Below are 18,535 nucleotides of genomic sequence, written 5' to 3'. Positions count from 1 at the left end.
TCAAACTTGAAACTAATGTAAGAGAGAATACTGTTGAATCAAATGTTCCTGAACAGCTGGAAGATGTAAATGAACGAAGATACCCAAGTAGAGAATCTAGTAGGCCTAAGTATCTTAATGACTGCAGAATGTTTATCAGATCACGCAAATATCACTAACGATTATTGTTATCATATGAGTTATTTACCTCAAACATATGATGATGCTATGAGATGCGCAGAATCTAATGAGTGGGGAAAAGCTATGAATTCAGAGATTGAATCACTTGTTGAAAATAATACCTTTGAAGTGACAAAGTTGCCTGTTGGTTGAAATGTTATTGGTGGAAGATAGGTTTATGCTACAAAATTTTATGTAGGTGGACACGTAAAATACAAACCTAAAGGTTATGCTCAAAAAGAGAAAGTAGATTATACAGAAACCTTTTCCCTGACAGCTCATATGACTATCAGAATGTTAATGCAAGAATGTGTTGAAGAAAATTTAATTGTACATCAAATGGATGTAAAAACTGCCTACAAATAAATATATAGCTGATGTTTTCACTAAACCTGTATCTCACCAGAAGATTGTTAAATTGTTTATAACTTAATGTATGAAACTTTCGGGATTTTTCTTTATGTAACGTAATTCATGTTGTAATTTTTTGTTGTGTATAAAATATGTAATTGATTACTTAGCATGAGATCAAGTTTGGTTGTTAAGAGTATGATCTCATGTTTACCATAATTATTAATATGGTACATATGTACGTCTGCATGATTGTTGAAAATCATTAAAGTATAGGGCGTTGTAGTACGTTCCAACTTCTTAAGTACTATATTACGTATCCTTGTAGAAGGTCCAAGGTGATGTAATAAGTCTCTCTGTGGAGAGTACAGCAGTATGTCCCGTTATGTACCAGTCAAAGGTTGTTTTACCATCCTACTATTACTATTATTTACTATTGTCATGGATAGAAACTCAACAAGACAGTGTAAGTGATAATCTATATCGTAGCCATTATACTATAGGGCATAGAGGTTTATGATGAGATTTATCTGTATGTAGAATCATCTGCAGTTACCATTATAGGTAATTGTAAACATTGTACTACAAAGTATCCTATCAGGTATGTTCCACTATAACATTTGGGAAACAAATGTATGCTTGAGTGTCACTTTCATTTGGTAGTTTGTTGAAAGTATTATTATAAGACTCCTTGGTCCTTGGGCTGGTCCAAAAATGATTAGGGATGCTTTCATTTGGAATGATACAAATGTTGGGGCAGGTAAATAGATATAAAGTTTTATATTAGATGTAAAAAAAATTAATGCAACCAATTTCCAAGTATAAAACACTATATTTCTGTATAAAGAAATCTAATATTTATATAAAAAAAAATTGTGACAGATCTTAATATTATTTGAATTGTCCTAGCCAAATGCTTTGTAGAGCCAATATTGGAGAGCTTGTAAGGTTTTTTTTTTTATATATATGTAATAAATGTTTCTGAAAAAAATTGTGTACTGTTAGAGAAAATATCATAACTTTATGGCTAACAAATTTTTCTCCTTCCAGCATGTTCTTGGTAGTCATGAAAGCACTGATGGGTCAACTCCGTCGTCAGTTTGTGGTTCTTCGCCAGCGCCATCCCCTGCCACTAACCATTCCAATGACCATGACGCTCCCACCACACCACATGAGAAGAAGAGAAGTAAAAATGAAGAGTCCAGATCAGTCAGTTCGGTATGAAACCCACTTTTTCTCTTTTAACAAATTCCCCTGGTGTGATAGTATTAAATAATTGAAAAGTAATTCTTGTTAGCCCTGAATCTATCTTATGTATGAAAATATTATAGTCAATTTTTTATATTTAATTATGCATACCATTTATGAATGCAACACCAAACATTTATTAAGGTTCTAAATGTGTCTTCACAAGGCTAAAATAAGCTCTTGGTAGTGAAACTATTCTCATTTACCCCCAATCAAAGTACTTTTTCAGACTATGAAAGCTATTTCTCTCAAGCCATTAGAAATGTTAAGGACAGGAGTTGAAGTCTTCAAGTAAACATCTTGTTCTATTTGTTAAAGTTTCTCCTATGTTAGAAGATTGTTTACAGCATCCATTTGGTTATCTGAATATTTTTTTTTTCTGCTTGGTGCTTAATCATTTTTTACTTGTTTTATCCATCTACCCAAATTCAGCCATATTTCATCATATCTCTTTCATTTTTATCGTGTCACATTCATAGATAAAAGAAGAAAGATAACTCATTTTTGGCCATTTGAGCCCAACAGTAGGAACCAAGTATCATTTAAGTTGATTTGAAGATACCTCTTTTCAAGATTACACTTTTACCCCAAAGCTGCAAGCCAACTTTCTTGTGTAACAAGTAGAGTTTCTTCTGATTCTGACTTTTGTGTGCAGATCTTCAAATTAGCATCCTCCATATATTTAGTACCAAAGATTCAGTCAGTTGTTACAATCTGACCACCTCTTGTAAGGTTCAGTACCATACAACACAGTATAGTATTCTATAATTTTTGTTCCACTTTCGACCAAATTATGAAGTGACCTTAGTCATCAATTGAATTAATACAATTTCAAAAGTTCAAATTAATTGCTAATTGGATTTTTCTTGAGCAATCACATGAGTATTATTCCTTATTTTTGCAATCTTATATAGCATACTTTTTCTTTGCGGTTTGTTGTATATAGTTTACTCTGAACTTCATATGCTTTTAATGTGGTGGGTTGCTTCCACTATTGGACCCCTTGCTAGTCTTGGAAGTATGGTAAGATACTTGAATGGGAGTTCTTATGCTGATAATATTTAGAACATGCTCTCCTAATACTTGATGAATGGTGATTCCCAGACATTTTGTGCTGATTGTTTGGTTCCTTTCCATGATAACTGGTGATCCCAGACATTTTGCAAATATTGCTTGGTACTTCAGAAGTTTGTGTTGATGGTAGATATATCTTAGGATTCTCAGAGAGGATATAGTTTATGATACCAGTAATTTTTTTTTTGTCAAATGGTCTTTTTTTTTTTAACTATAGCTGTATTTTGAATAATTATGATTATGATAATAACTAATCACCATCACTTAGAAGATGGCTAAGCTAATATGAAAAGGAAAATGAAATGTTGAGGGATGGCTTGGGGATTATGTCATTGTAATGACTGTTTCATATTCCTTCCTGTTACAAGGGTTGTGGAAATGCTCTATAAAAATTGGTGATGGTCATCTTAGGCCTTATATCCCTATTCATCTGAAAGGATTTCAAAACAGGCTGAAATACCTGTTACCCCTTCCTCAGTATTTTCTTAGTCTGAAATACCCATCACTGAACATTTTCTCATGATAGGGGTAAAGACCTCGGGATATGTTGATAAAGACGGGATGATGATGTTGCTTGGTCAGACTGTGGTTCTTCATAGCTTAACATCATGAAAGTTAATCTGATCAGTGTTGTCATGAAGTGTGAGGCCGTCACCAATAACCTTTATACCCTTCTCTCCTCCTCACACGTCAGAGACCAGAGGGTCTTGGACAACTTCAATTTTTCTTGGTTTTTTAAGACAACGGTGAAGTAACAGGGAAACTGAAAATAGTAACAAAAGTAACTTTAATTAACCTATTCATTACTGTCCTTGTCTGTGCACTTTGTAGTTGTCAAGGCAACTAAAGACAAGTGAGTACAGTGTGTATTCAAGTAGTGGAAGTTGTTAGATCCTTTATTAAGTCCCATATCTGAAGACAATTCCCACTCCTTTCATTGCATCCAGCATAATTTGGGATGTACATTGCATGCTTTTAGAGATTCAGGATCTTTTATGATATGGTGGGTTGAGAATTCAGGAGGAAGCAATGGTTTTTGGTAAGGGGGGGTTGAAGATTCAGAAGTAGGCAATGAAAAGTAAGGTACAGATTTCCTTGGTGTATAGTTTTTGTTTGGTCCCAAAGGCAAGGAGAGAGTGGGATCTGATCATAAATGTTAGCCCAGTGAATGAGTTTCTGTTTCAGACCCACTTGAAGAGACAATAGTTAGTCAATCATGAAAGTCCATCACAAGAGGAGTCTTTTGTATCCTTAGATTTAGGTGGAGGAGGTTTGCTTCCTTATGTCAGTGGCCTACATCAGAAAACTGGGAAGATAAAGATACAGATCTATATTATCCATCAGTGGAAGAAGCCAGTAAAGTCAAGCTCCTGTCAGTTTTTGTGCCAGGTAGACAGACCATCATTGCAGACTGTCTCAGAAGGGAAGCAATTTACTGTATTCAGGGCTTGTAAGGAATTTTTTTCTTTGGGACATGCTTCTGGCTTGCTTCTTGCTATAAGCCTTGAGCTTTGATCTCAAGCTTCATATTTAATTAGCCAGAACCAGCAGCCTGAAAATGGATGCCATACTTCTCATTTAGATCTCTAACACTTACTCTTTCCTTCTGTCTAATTTGATTTGGCAGGTCATTGCAGAGCTCAGAAAAACCCTACAAAAACACCACATTAAATTTTATAATGAAGCTACAGTATAACCACAATAAAATACTGTACAGCTCAATATACCTGAACTAACTGTTAATACCTGTGATATCGTTGGTATGTATGTGTATGTATGTTGTTTTATGTCTTTTTTTTCATCAATTATGTTTCTAAAATGTAAATATAAAACCAGTTTTAACTGAAAATAATTACATTTCGCCCTTTTCACTTGCAAAAAAAGTTAAAGTCTGTCTATGGAAAGGTTTTATATTCAACATAATTATATGGATAAAATAAAGTTAAAAACATTCAAATTTCTACCAGATATATTGTTTTATCATGAAAAAAATAATACAAGTCGAATAAGTTCACAAGGGAATTTGCAAGAAGGAATAGAAAATTGCGCTCTGAAGAGGCTTATAGCAGTCCCCCATACAGCCGCTAAAGAGGCTTGTAGCAGTTCTCGGGTTAAACAAGATTATTGAGAAACCTTCCCTGGAAACAGGTACAGTTAAAAACATCTGTTGAAAAGGAGTAGAATTGAAACCTCTGTAGAGGGCAGAGTTGAAAGTTTAATTGAAAATAGGTAGCTATGCAAATTTCCTATGAAAAAAGGGTAGGGTTTGAAACCTTCCCCAGAAAAGGTTGTTGAAAACAACCGGAAAAAAAAGAATCCCTGTATAAAGGATGTTGTCTTTGTGTAAAGTTGCTGCTTCCTAGCAACTCACTCCCTCATGTCACACTTCTCTCTCTCTCGTACTCCTTTCTCCCACATATCATGAGTCCTTATCTCTATCTTTTGTCGCATTAAACTTAGATATTTAAAAATCTAATTTTTCCTGATTTCATCTGAGCCCAATGTCTTTGTAACCTCTATTCCTTTTCCTCCCATCCTTAGATATTCCATCATTGACCTATTTATCTTCAGGCCTTAATCTGCAAGTTCCTGTCTTCACTTTCCTAGCTTCAACAACACTCCTCCTGTAGTCAGGTCCACCAAAACAATAACATCAACAGACTAAGCACTTCAAGGGACCTCCTCTCTTATGTTTGATGTTGAGACATCCATCACAAGATCAAAGATGTAGGGGCCAAGAACTAATCCTTTGTGTTGGCCGACCATTGCCCCGTAACTTTTATGTACCTTCATAGCTTCTTGCTTGTGTGGGGTTTTTTCTGGTGGTGTTTTCTGATGGTGTTCTCACTCTTGGCACCCAATCAGATGCCATTACCAAATCAATAATTATGGGGTGTATAGAAATAAAAAAAAGATATATTTGGACTTACAGGTATTTGCATCAAATACTTTGTTCCATGTTGCTGGGAACTAGCGATTTTACTGTGTGCATTTTGTTAAAATTTGTTAATTTTATTTGAAATGTTTTAGTGTGGAGAAATATGCTGTATGGAGAAAGTGTGTTGAATTTTTTTGAGTGAAATTTTGATCAAGTACAGTATTGTTGTCCCCCATTCTGTAAATCCTGGTGAATGCCAGTAATCATCATCAGATATGCTGTTCTGTCTCTTAATGATATAATTGTAGTAAATGGTTATGGCATTGTTTTCCTCACTTGTGAATGCATTTATTGATTATCATGTTTTACTTATATTACTTTCCTTAAGCTAGTTACTTATTTAAGAATTTCAAGTGTAAACCATGAATTAGTCATACAATATATGCAATATATATTGACTTATGTTCTTTGTAAATGGTAAGCCCTTAGTTTAGAACTTGCTCTGATTTATTTTACACTATATTTTTTTCCCTTAATCTAGACCAGTCAGCCTGTAAAACCACTAGTTGTAAGACCAACGAGTAATAGTATCTCGAGCAACAGTTGTCTCAGCATGAACAGCAGTAATTCCAATAGTACCAGTTCTATATCGACTACATCCATCGTTGTCAACTCAAACTCGTCATCTAAAGCGACGCCTCCTCCATCCACCCCAACTAAACACATACCTGGTAATGAAATGCAAAAAGTTATAAGGATTTTTACAGACTTTTAGCATTTACTGCTCACGACAGCAATTTTTTGTAATAGTATTTAAGTGAGAATGAATTGGTTCTTAGTTCAGTGAGTTGTAAATCATAATATCTAATAGATATGTACTACCTGTATTGCTAAAGTTTTACTGCACTTTTTTTTGTTTCTTGTAGGTTCAACGTCTCACACTACTCCAAATAATAGTAGCACAAGTTCAGGCAATTCAAATCATCTAATCACCTCAATATCACAAAACAGCACAGGTAAGCAAGCTCTCTCTCTCTCTCTCTCTCTCTCTCTCTCTCTCTCTCTCTCTCTCTCTCTCTCTCTCTCTCTCTCTCTCTCTCTCTCTCTCGCTCTCTCTCTCGTGATATATTTTATATTTCTTTGCATTCCACCATGCTTTTAATATTTTTATCCAGTCTGGTCTTCAGCATCTCTCCTTAAATTGTTGGACAAAATCTTGTGGCTCATTAAATTTCTTATCCTTGGTCTGGATATTATCTTAAGCACTATTGTTCAAATAGCTACATAATTTTGACCATATTTGGCATTTGAATATTTTCAGACTATGCCATACTTTATATTTAGTCAATTAATTGTAACAGAATTACATTTGATTTAGAATATTCTTTAGTTTTACTCTCGTAATTTTGGAATTACTGTATTTCAATTACAGAGGTAAAACAGTGGATGTTCAGAATTCTGAGTTGTTACAGATTCCTTTTAATTGAGGAGGTTGATCCAAGTCTCATTTTAATAATTAATCCTTTTATTGCATTTTCTTATCTTGATTTGTCTATATTCTTTATTTATCTCTTAGTTTTTTCTATAAATCTTTCTTTTTCTGTACTGAGCTGCTCTACGTAATTGGACCTTGAGTTTATAGAATCCTGCTTTTCCAATTAGGGATGCAGCTTGACTTGTAGTTATGTAAAGTTATTTTAGTGATTAGAGTTTATAGTTGTAGCTCTTCAATCTCTCATTTTGTAAAGATCTTTTTAGTTTTTCTTCATAAAGGTGCAATGAACTACTGTACACACTGTTCTCAGTACCATTCATTACACCCTTACTCTTGAGATCAATTTCAAACCATGGAAGATCCTATTGTGGGCTTTACAAAAATATTCTGATAATATCGTAAGGAAACGAGAAGTTCATTGATGTAATTTCAGACTTATTCTTCTAATGATGGATAACTTTTCATTATTGTAAAATCCTGTAATTTTTAAGAGGCTGATTACATGACAAGTGACAAACAGCACATTTTCTTATTTTTCCTAGTGATGCATCATGACTAGATATATGAAGATAGCTAACAGATCATGGGCTTTTTATGGGTTGCGGGTGTTACTTGAACTCCTTTCATTTATGCCCTTTGGTAGCAGGATCCTGACTTGTTTCCCCACATGATGTTTGAAGTGACAGAAAAATATGCTAACTAATGAGTTTATTTATCCAAAATGACTGTTGTCCACTAGAAATAGCTGGAACATTCTATGCATAAGTAGTCTTAGCAGATGGCTCAGTTCTGGGCCTTAATGGCCCTGATTCTGTAAATTATTGCATCCATCCAACAACTTAACCACTTATTTTTAGGGTACCAAAACATATAGGACACTGTCAGTTGGCAAGTGGTCAAAATATAAGTAATGATTTTGTATGAGTTCTTGTTTGATAACAATTTTGTTCCAATATTACATTTTAAAGCTGATCTCATGGTTACATGGTCTCAGAAAAGTTTATTTTATTGAGTATAGTTGAGTAGTATTTTGTATGTATTGAGTTATTTCCCTTACCTTTGCAGGAAGACAGTCACCTGAACCTAGTGGGTTAATTAATAGTGGTATAGTTAATAGTGAAACTGGGACGGGCAGTAGCAGTAGCAACAGCAGCAGCAGCAGCAGCAGTAGCAGCAGCAGCAGCAGCAGCAGTAGCAGCAGCAGCAGCAGCAGCAGCAGCAGCAGTTGTAGCAACAGTAGCATTAACAGCAGTTCCAATGGTGTAAGTTGTGGAGTAAGCAGTAGCGTCAGTGTAACCTCACCGCAGGGAAGTTTAACGGGCAGTGCCAATACAACTCCAGCAATACCTTCTGGTGCACCAACGCCTTCCTCAGTGCCGCATCAAGGCAGTACACCTACCCTGGTAGGTTTTCATGTCATAGTTAAGCTTTTTGTTGAAATAGTATTTTTAAGTTGGATTTGGCAGTACAAGTAATAATTCAATTTTTTTTGGACAGCATTATTTTGTAGCTTCATTCCTTTATCTATTACAGTACTGTTATTGTTTTATGGCTTATTTAGGAAAATATAGGAAGTGGTCAAACTGAAGTTTTAGGAAATAAGAATGTTTTCTTCAAATCATATTTTTTAAAAGTTTAAATTAGCATTAAAGCATGATTGATAGGGTGGTGTTTGCAAATGATATAATAGCATTGAGGGTAGTTAAGAGAACTAATGCAAACAATGCGAGAGTTTACAAGAGTAGAAATTTAAAAGTAAATATGATCAATAGTAAGGTTATTAGGGAATGAGAAAGGCAGAAAATGTATACTGTATTGATGGTGGAAGTATGGATGTACTTGAATTTTTCAAGTATTCATTCATAGATATGTATTGTATGAAATAAATGATGAAGAATGGAAGTAATTATTTGAGTGTTTTGTGAATCAACCTAGCAGATGATGGTAGGATAAGAGAAGAGGCTACTTTTAGAAGAGGTGTAGCATGATAGAATGCTGGGAAGGGAATTGAATTGAATTATATGTGGAAGCCAAGAGGGGAATGGTTTGAAATTTTTTTTAGGAAACTCTAACATATAAAAATTAATTGTAGATGTTAAAGAGAAAAGATTGAAGCAGATATTGTTTGTGTAGTGAGTTCAAGATATGAAAGGTATTTGGAATGGTGTTTATGCTACTTTTAATGGCTTTCAATATGCTAAGCTTTCCATTCAGTAAATTGGCAACAAGAATGTAAAGCCTAATTGTGTATTTTCAATAATAAAACTCAATAGATATTTTGATACTGTACTGAAAATAAGAATTTTATAGTTCTAAATTAAAGTTCTAAATTTTTACATGTGCAACAATACATATATATTTATGTATTTAAGTGAATTTTATCCTGTATTAATATACTATTTTAATTTTAGTACATGTAAGCAGTCAAGTATTAGTTATTTTTAATATGACAATTTGGTTTTATTTCAATTAATCTTAATCTGTATCCATGTTCTCAAATGACTGTGATAGAGTATGAATACTTGTTGAGTACTAAAATCTTTTTAGAATGGACAATTTTGGTGGATTTTGTTTTATTCAGATTTAGAATATGAAAAAGATACTGTGAAATATTTAAAATTTCAATAGATATAAGTCTTTGGTTTTAAGTTGACATTTCCTGGTTATAAACACTTCAGAACATAGAGTAGTTATATTTTCCTATTGAATTCTTGCATAATTTAGGCACATTTCTTTGAAAAGTAGAAAAGATTAAGGTGAAAGTTATCTACCAATCATATGGTGGCATTAGTCTTCATATATTGAATAGCAGTCATTCTTTTCTGTTTTAAGAGATGTAGGATTTGCAGAAGGATTAAATAAGAATATTGTTATGGACAAACCGGTTATGTTTGATACAAGAAATGGAAAACAGGACTCAACTTGAGTTTATTTTATATTTGTTCCCACACTGACATACCACTGACCACTGTACAGGAGAACCTGGGCTAGGTCGCCCCCACGACCAGGAATTTCCCTCCCCCACCAACAGGCCTAATCCCCTCCCCCTCTCCACATGCATGACCCTGGCCTCCTTTGTTTTCCCAGAATGCACTAAGAAGCAGCCTCAAGCGACCCTTCTCAGGTCAAGACGACCATTTTACTCTTGATCATTGACATATGAGGTCAACTTGCCTGCGTCTCTCGTGACCTTTACTTTTTCCCCTTGTTTTAGAGCGTGTGTTGCTCTCGCATTCCTGTGCTACTTCGTGTTTCCTTGCGTGTTTGCTAAGTATGGAATCTGCAGGTGTCAAGGGGAAGTTGTGTGCAGCCTTCCTTTCACACGTGGAAGTTGATCCTCACGTTTTGTGTACTTCATGTCGGGGTGTACTGTATTCCCCAAACGATATGTGTGAGGAGATGTTCAGTGGCTCAAGATGACCTCTAAGAAACGTAAGAAGTCAAAGAAGGACAGGTTGCCATCGAGGGAGGGTAGTGGGTCTCATCCTTCTTCGGCATATTTGATGGTACCCAGTGTTTTGGGGACTTCTTTGTCTCTAGTGCTGCCTATGGTGGCAGGGTAGGTCTCTAACAGGACCGGATTGGGACCTCGTGTTTCCCTCTCTGTTGCTGGGAGCCCCCCTCACAGACGTATTGTGCCGGTCAATGGCAGGTCAGCCAACCATCTTTCTACCCGCCAACTGTGGGTGCCGCCTCAGCTCTGCCACTGGTAGATGTTCCCCCATCCTGTCACGGGATGGCAGTCCCAGCATTTGCTCAGCGGCTCCCAGGAGCTGATCTCTCCTTGTGAGTTCAAGGGACCTGTCCCATGTGGAAGGGAGTGGGAAGAATAAGAAGAAAAGTTCTTCTTCCAAGATAGGTTATTCATCCAAATGTTCTGAATCTTCCCGTATCAACGCCCAAAGTGGGGACCAAGGGGATTTAGTGCTGGTCTCAGTCTGTTACCGAGACCATTGTCCCTTTTATTCCTGCACCATTCATCCCAGATGTTCCTGTGGAGGAGGACGTGCTGTTGAACAAATAGCTTCACACAGATTTATTCATTAAGAAATAATTATGAAGTAATTAACATTTTTCAATATTAAACTTACCCGATGATCATATAGCTGTCAGCTCTGCTGCCCGACAGAAAAACCTACGGGCGGAATACGCCAGCGATCGCTATACAGGTGGGGGTGTACATCAACAGCGCTATCTGTCAAGTAGGTACTCAAGTACTCGATGTCAACAAAGAATCAATTTTCTCTCTGTCGTGCCACTGGCAAGACCTACTAAATACGCTGTTACTAACTGGATTTGTTTTCACAACTATTTGGTGAAGTACACTATTCCAGTTTTGAGCTTTCGCTATGCAGGGGTTTTATCTTCATTTCAAAACTTGAACTCGTTTTGGATAGATTTAATTATGGTGACAAAGAGAGTATGGACTCTTTCACTTTTAAATGGCCGACCCTTCCCTTAGACTGAAGTGTGTTTAGGTTTTTTAGTAATTTTGCTTAACACGTTATAGATCTCTATTTTATATCTCTCCGCCTTTATTAGGCCTCTTCGATTAACTTTCCTTTTATTATAAACATATAAAAATAAATTTTTTATGTTTTGTTTATATGCGACCTTTCCTAATAGTAGGCGGTCCTAACTTGGAACCGAAGTTAATCAACGTTGAGCCCGTTATATCGTATTTAACCTTTAAAGAATTTATAACTTTTTAAATTTTATGTTTTATGAAAGAATTTCTTTGATAGTCTCATACTGTTTTCAAAGATGAACTAACGTTTAGTTTTTTAGTCTACGCAGTTGTTGACGTTCAGGACGTTCAACATGCGCTCTATCGTTACGATAGAGAGAGAGTTTTTCACGGTTTCACTTTGCAGTAAGAGTAAACCGATTCTAGCGTTTCGTTCATTCTTTCTTAGCTTTAATGGTTTTAATTCTAAATTAAAGGAACTTTTTTTTTTGGAAAACCTTTCAGTTTTTTCCTTTAGCATATATCATGTTTTGACGATATATAATTGGGCTCTTCTCTCAGGTGCGAAATCTAGAGAGAAAGAGAGAGATAGAGACGGAGGGAGAGAGAGGAGAAAAAACGTTTCGTTCAAGCGGGTAACGTTGTTCTCGTTTTACTCTCCTCCCTAGTCGCTGTAGGGAAGAAGGTAAAACGTTTCTAGGGTTTTATTCTTGTTCCCAGGCTATGTGCGGTGAGAGATTGTTAACGTAGTTTATTTGAACTAGTGTTTAGTCTCTTTCCCAGCCACTGAATTCTTTATCTTTATATATGTTTTCTGTTGCATTATACGAATGTTTTCGCAATTACTACCTTTTAATGAAGGGTAGGATTGCGTGTTTCAGGTAGAAATCAGTAAAAGTTTCGATTTCAGTGAAATAAGTGCAAACAGAAAATCAAAGTGATAAAGTGATATGCGCAAAGTGTTACAGTGTTGCGTCTGAGGGTTCGTCTGTTCGTGCCTGTCGTTCACCTAGTCCGGGACCTCTTGCAAGCTCCCAAGCCCAGGGGAGAAGTAATGTCGAACGACTTATGGGTTCCTCAGGCCTTGATCAACGAACAGACGTTTCCCTCCGTGGTTTCGGGCGTATCTACCCAAGATCGCCCCACCCACACAAAGACGAGAGAGCCTATTTACTTCTCGTCTGCGGAAGAGGTTTCTCGTAAGAAACCTTGGACCAAGGTCTCGCAGCTTATTAAGTGCAAGTCGGTCCCTTCCGCGCAAGTCCAACGGCCCAGGTGTAGCCACTGGGTCAGTTCGGACTCGCTGCAGTCTTCCGATGACTGCACACCTCCTAAGAGAGGTAAAGCGGTACCGCAACAGGCAGTAACTCCGTCTGTTGCCGCACCCGCTGTTTTAGACCCTCAGTCACAACGGACAGTAGCTCCGTCTGTTGCCGCTTTTGTAGACCCTAAGTGGTCTTTACTGCAGTCTATGCAGACTCAGTTAGCTGCGGTTATGCAGGAGTTTCGTGCGGAGAAGGTTGACACTGCTCCCGTTAGCCTACAACCTGCCACGGTTGTGCGCCCAGCTCACGCTGAGGCTGCCTGCTCCCACACTCCGGCTGCGGAGAGGTTGGCGCTGCACCCGTTAGCCTACAACCTGCCACGGTTGTGCGCCCAGCTCACGCTGAGGCTGCCTGCTCCCACACTCCGGCTGCGGAGAGGTTGGCGCTGCACCCGTTAACCTACAACCTGCCACGGTTGTGCGCCCAGCAGACGCTGAGGCTGCCTGCTCCCACACTCCGGCTGTGAGAGCTCCTCCACCCTTGCGCAGTCGACCCTGCCAGACGCATGCTGACTCCCACAGACGCACGGAGCACTCCGTTGCCGTGCGTGAGCTACCACAACAACAGGAGGGTGGAGTTAAGCTGCCGTGTTTTGACACGGTGCGTCAGCCTCCGCAACCCACTGTGGTTACCGCCACTCGCCCGCAGCAGACTAGTCAGTCAGGAGTTGAGGCTTCCCCACACAGCTTTGGTTGTTGCCAGCTCACAGACTGTCAAGCAGTTACATGACGTTGCCTTCTGGTCTGCTACTAATGCACCAGTGCTGTATGTCCTCACGTACCTGTTGTGGTTGACAGTTCAGTTTTTTGACAGTTCACAGACTGTCAAGTAGTTACATAACGTTGCCTTCTGGTCTGCTGCTAATGCACCAGTGCTGTATGTCCTCACGCACCTGTTGTGGTTGACAGTTCAGTTTTTGACAGTTCACAGACTGTCAAGCAGTTACATAACGTTGCCTTCTGGTCTGCTGCTTATGCACCAGTGAGACCCTCACTGAGATAACCTAGCTTTTCTCGGACAAGGTTCCTGTAGATGAGAAAGTGCTGTTCTCCCTCCTACTGATATTCCTTTGAGGACTCTGTCATTTGGAGAGGAGCCTTAAGCTGCTTAGCCTCCTATGGACTTTAATTAAAGCATTACAAGGCTTCCAGGGATGGTAAATGGTTCCGCTTCAGTCGCTAACCCCGTCTGTTGCCACACCTACTCCCGTAGACCCTAATGGGCTTTGCTGCAAGACATGCAGTCCAAGCTTGTGTCCTTGATAAAGGACTTTTTACGGAGAAGAACCTTCTGGCCAACAACCTTCCTACCGGTTGGTTGTGCGCCCTGTTGACACTGAGGTATCCTACTCGCGTCCGCCAGTTGAGGTGGTTCCTCCACCGATGCGACCCAGTGTGGGTTGCCAGTCGCACGTTGACGTTAAGCGACGCTCGGAGGTGGTTGTTGAAGTGTGTCACTAGGAAGACGTTCAACAACCAGCAGAGGTGACTTGTTGTGACGCAGTGTGTCAACCTCAGCAACCCGGTAGGGTGTTGACTGCACAACCCAGACAGTCTAGACAGTTTCGGGTTGACGCTGTACTTCCTCGCGTCCCCATGGTTGACAGTTCACAGACTGTGCAGCAGTACCATGATATTGCGTCCGGCTCCGTCACGCATCCACCAGTGCGACCGGATTCAGCGAGTCAGACGTTGCCCACTCCGTTGCCGTTTCCTCATCAGTTTCGGATAAGGAACCCTCTGATGAGGACGTTGCTGAACTAGACGATCAACCCCCAGCCCTGCTATCCATCCAGAAGATGCTGAAGAAGGAACGCTGCCCTGTCAGGCTGTGGATGAGTCTGGTAAGGACACTGTCATCCGTGGTTCTTTTGTGTCACTTGGAAGACTACACCTCCGTCCTCTTCTGTATCATCTAGCTTTTCACTGGAAAAAGGACAAGACGCTAGAAGCGGTCTCGATCCCGGTTTCCGGAAAGATAAAGTCTGGTCTGACTTGGTGAAAGGACTTCATCAACCTTAGAAAGGGTCTTCCCCTGTCTGTTCAGACTCCCAACCACGTTCTCTTCTCGGACGCATCGGACGTAGGCTGGGGTGCGACATTAGGCGGTAGGGAATGCTCGGGATTATGGAACTCGAGTCAAAGGACAATGCATTTCAACTGCAAGAAGCTACTGGCAGTACGTCTGACCTGGAAAAGCTTCAGGTCTCTCCTTCAAGGCAAAGTGGTGGAGGTGAACTCGGACAACACCCGGCTTTGACGTACATCTCCAAGCAAGGAGGGACCTACTCTCTGACATGGTACGAGATCGCAAGGGACCTCCTCACCTGGTCAACAGGTCTAGACTTTTCACTAGTAACGAGGTTCATCCAAGGCAACTTGAATGTCATAGCAGATTGTCTCAGTAGGAAGGGACAAATAATTCCAACAGATTGGACCCTCCATAAGGATGTATGCAAGAGACTTTGGGCCACCTGGGGCCAGCCAACCATAGATCTCTTCGCAACCTCGATGACCAAGAGGCTCCCAATAGTTTGCTCACCTATCCCGGACCCAGCAGTAGTTCATATAGATGCCTTTCTACTAGATTGGTCACATCTAGATCTATATGCATTCCCTCCGTTCAAGATTGTCAACAAGGTACTGCAGAAGTTCGCCTCTCACGAAGGGACAAGGTTGACGCTAGTTGCTTCCCTCTGGCCCGCGAGAGAATAACTCACCGAGGTACTTCGATGGCTAGTAGACGTTCCCAGAACACTTCCCCTAAGGGTGGACCTTCTACGTCAGCCACGCGTAAAGAAGGTACACCAAGGCCTCCACGCTCTTCGTCTGACTGCCTTCAGATTATCGAAAGACTCTCGAGAGCTAGAGGCTTTTCGAAGGAGGCAACCAGAGCGTTTGCTAGAGCAAGGAGAACATCCACCCTTAGAATCTACCAATCGAAGTGGGAAATCTTCCGAAACTGGTGCAAGTCAGTATCCGTATCCTCGACCAGTACCTCTGTAACTCAAATAGCTGACTTTCTCTTATATCTGAGGAAAGAACGATCTCTTTCAGCTCCCACTATCAAGGGTTACAGAAGCATGTTGGCATCAGTCTTCCGTCACAGAGGCTTAGATCTTTCCAACAATAAAGATCTACAAGACCTCCTTAAGTCTTTTGAGACCACGAAGGAGAGTCGTTTGGTTACACCTGGTTGGAATTTAGACGTGGTACTAAGATTCCTTATGTCAGACAGGTTCGAACCGCTTCAATCAGCCTCCCTGAAAGATCTCACCTTTAAGACTCTTTTCCTGATATGCTTAACCACAGCTAAAAGAGTCAGTGAGATTCATGCCTTCAGCAAGAACATCGGATTCTCATCCGAAACGGCTACATGTTCTACAACTTGGTTTTCTAGCCAAACACGAGCTGCCTTCTCGGCCTTGACCAATATCGTTCGATATTCCAAACTTATCGCATGGTTTGAAATGAACTAGAAAGAGTATTATGTCCTGTAAGAGCTCTTAAGTTCTATTTAAAAACCTTTACGAGGCCCGTCTGAAGCTTTATGGTGTTCAGTTAAGAATCCATCTTTGCCTTTGTCAGAGAATTCTTTATCCTATTTTATCAGACTGTTAATACGAGAAGCTCATTCCCATCTGAATGAGGAAGACCAAGCTTTGCTGAAGGTAAGGACACACGAAGTTAGAGCTGTCGCAACTTCCGTGGCCTTTAAACAAAATAGATCTCTGCAAAGTATATTCGACGCAACCTATTGGAAAAGCAAATCAGTGTTCGCGTCTTTTATCTTAAGAATGTCCAGTCTCTTTACGAGAACTGCTACACTCTGGGACCATTCGTAGCAACGAGTGCAGTAGTGGTGAGGGCTCCACCACTACAATTCCCTAATTCCATAACCTTTTTAATCTTTCTCTTGAAATGTTTTATTATTGTTTTGGGTTGTCCGGAAGGCTAAGAAGCCTTTCGCATCCTACTTGATTTGGCGGGTGGTCAAAGTCATTTCTTGAGAAGCGCCTAGATTAGAGGTTTTGATGAGGACCTTTAGTATGGGTTGCAACCCTTCATACTTCAGCTCCTAGGAGTCGCTCAGCATCCTATGAGGATCGCGAGGCTCAGTAAGGAAGACGTACTTAAAAAGGCAGAGTAATTGTTCAAGTCGACTTCCTTACCAGGTACTTATTTATTTTATGTTTGTTATTTTGAATAACTGCTAAAATGAAATACGGAATACTTAGCTCATAATAATGTCAACATGTAATGCTGGTCTCTACCCACCCCCCTGGGTGTGAATCAGCTATATGATCATCGGGTAAGTTTAATATTGAAAAATGTTATTTTCCTTAGTAAAATAAATTTTTGAATATACTTACCCGATGATCATAAATTAAAGGACCCACCCATCCTCCCCAATAGAGACCCAGTGGACAGAGGAGAAAATTGGTTCTTTGTTGACATCGAGTACTTGAGTACCTACTTGACAGATGGCGCTGTTGATGTACACCCCCACCTGTATAGCGATCGCTGGCGTATTCCGCCCGTAGGTTTTTCTGTCGGGCAGCAGAGCTGACAGCTATATGATCATCGGGTAAGTATATTCAAAAATTTATTTTACTAAGGAAAATAACATTTTATCTTATACCCTGAAATGAATGTTGTAGCAACATTCGCAGACCACCTATAATTTTCATTATTTATGATTAGTATTGGTCAATCCATAACTTTGGATAAAGGGAATTCTTCTTGGATCTAGATTTTCATCATTGGGTCTTATGTTTGAGCTTCTGTTTTCATTGAGCCCTTGTAGAGAAGGTCAGTTTCTTGCTTTATATACATGCATATGTGGAAGTATGTTTGAAATGCATACATGCAGGTATGTACATATGTATATATTTATATTTATGTGCATATGTTGATATTGATATTTTTCTATTTCATTTGCAAATGTACATATATATAGATTATATGTACAGGTATTGCTCGACTTACAACCTATGCGACATACGACTATTCGACTTTACGACCATTTTTTTCAGGGTGATGATGTCACAAGTTTATCGGAAATAGGACGAATATTTCCTTGAAAATAATGTATTTTCTTGTATACATATAAACTGATTTATCTTGGTAAGTTATTATTTTCTTTTATGGTTAATATTCAGTATTTATTTTCAGTTAAAAATACATTAAGAAAAGTTTTAATATCTGTTGAGTTCATATTATGTCTGGTGACGTCACATCACCGGCGGAAAGCGTCCGGGCAATACAGTGATTTCCTTCCAATAGGCTAACGATTAATATTAGTATTTCAATTATCGAAATATTAAATAACGATACAAAGTATTTTGACGGTCTGTATCGGTTGTCATGAGTACTACGTAGCGTAAATTTAACTGTACGCTACTTTTTTAATCTCTGATAATGGATCGATGTTTATCTAAAGAAAATATACTATTAGGGCAAATATTTTCTTGAAAATAATATATTTCCTTTTACATTATAAAAATAAAATACTTTTGTTTGTTAAGTTAGTATTTT

General features: G+C 38.9%; 1 protein-coding gene across 4 annotated transcripts in view; it reads left to right on the top strand.

Annotated features, from left to right (window-relative positions):
* Not3 (CCR4-associated factor Not3) overlaps window positions 1-18,535 on the top strand; it is a 247,433-nt gene that overhangs the window by 170,774 nt on the left and 58,124 nt on the right. For all 4 annotated transcript variants that reach the window (XM_068358982.1, XM_068358964.1, XM_068358991.1 and 1 more), the window contains exons 7-10: window positions 1,561-1,728; window positions 6,252-6,441; window positions 6,637-6,726; window positions 8,271-8,608. In XM_068358982.1, the coding sequence (XP_068215083.1) occupies window positions 1,561-1,728; window positions 6,252-6,441; window positions 6,637-6,726; window positions 8,271-8,608 (786 nt within the window). The remainder of the gene's footprint in view (window positions 1-1,560; window positions 1,729-6,251; window positions 6,442-6,636; window positions 6,727-8,270; window positions 8,609-18,535) is intronic.

Source organism: Palaemon carinicauda, chromosome 2 (assembly GCF_036898095.1).
Source record: "Palaemon carinicauda isolate YSFRI2023 chromosome 2, ASM3689809v2, whole genome shotgun sequence".
In the NCBI taxonomy this organism is placed as follows: Eukaryota; Metazoa; Arthropoda; class Malacostraca; order Decapoda; family Palaemonidae; genus Palaemon; species Palaemon carinicauda.
The sequence above is the reverse complement of the archived record's forward strand: the minus strand, read 5'-3'. Positions and strand labels throughout refer to the sequence as shown.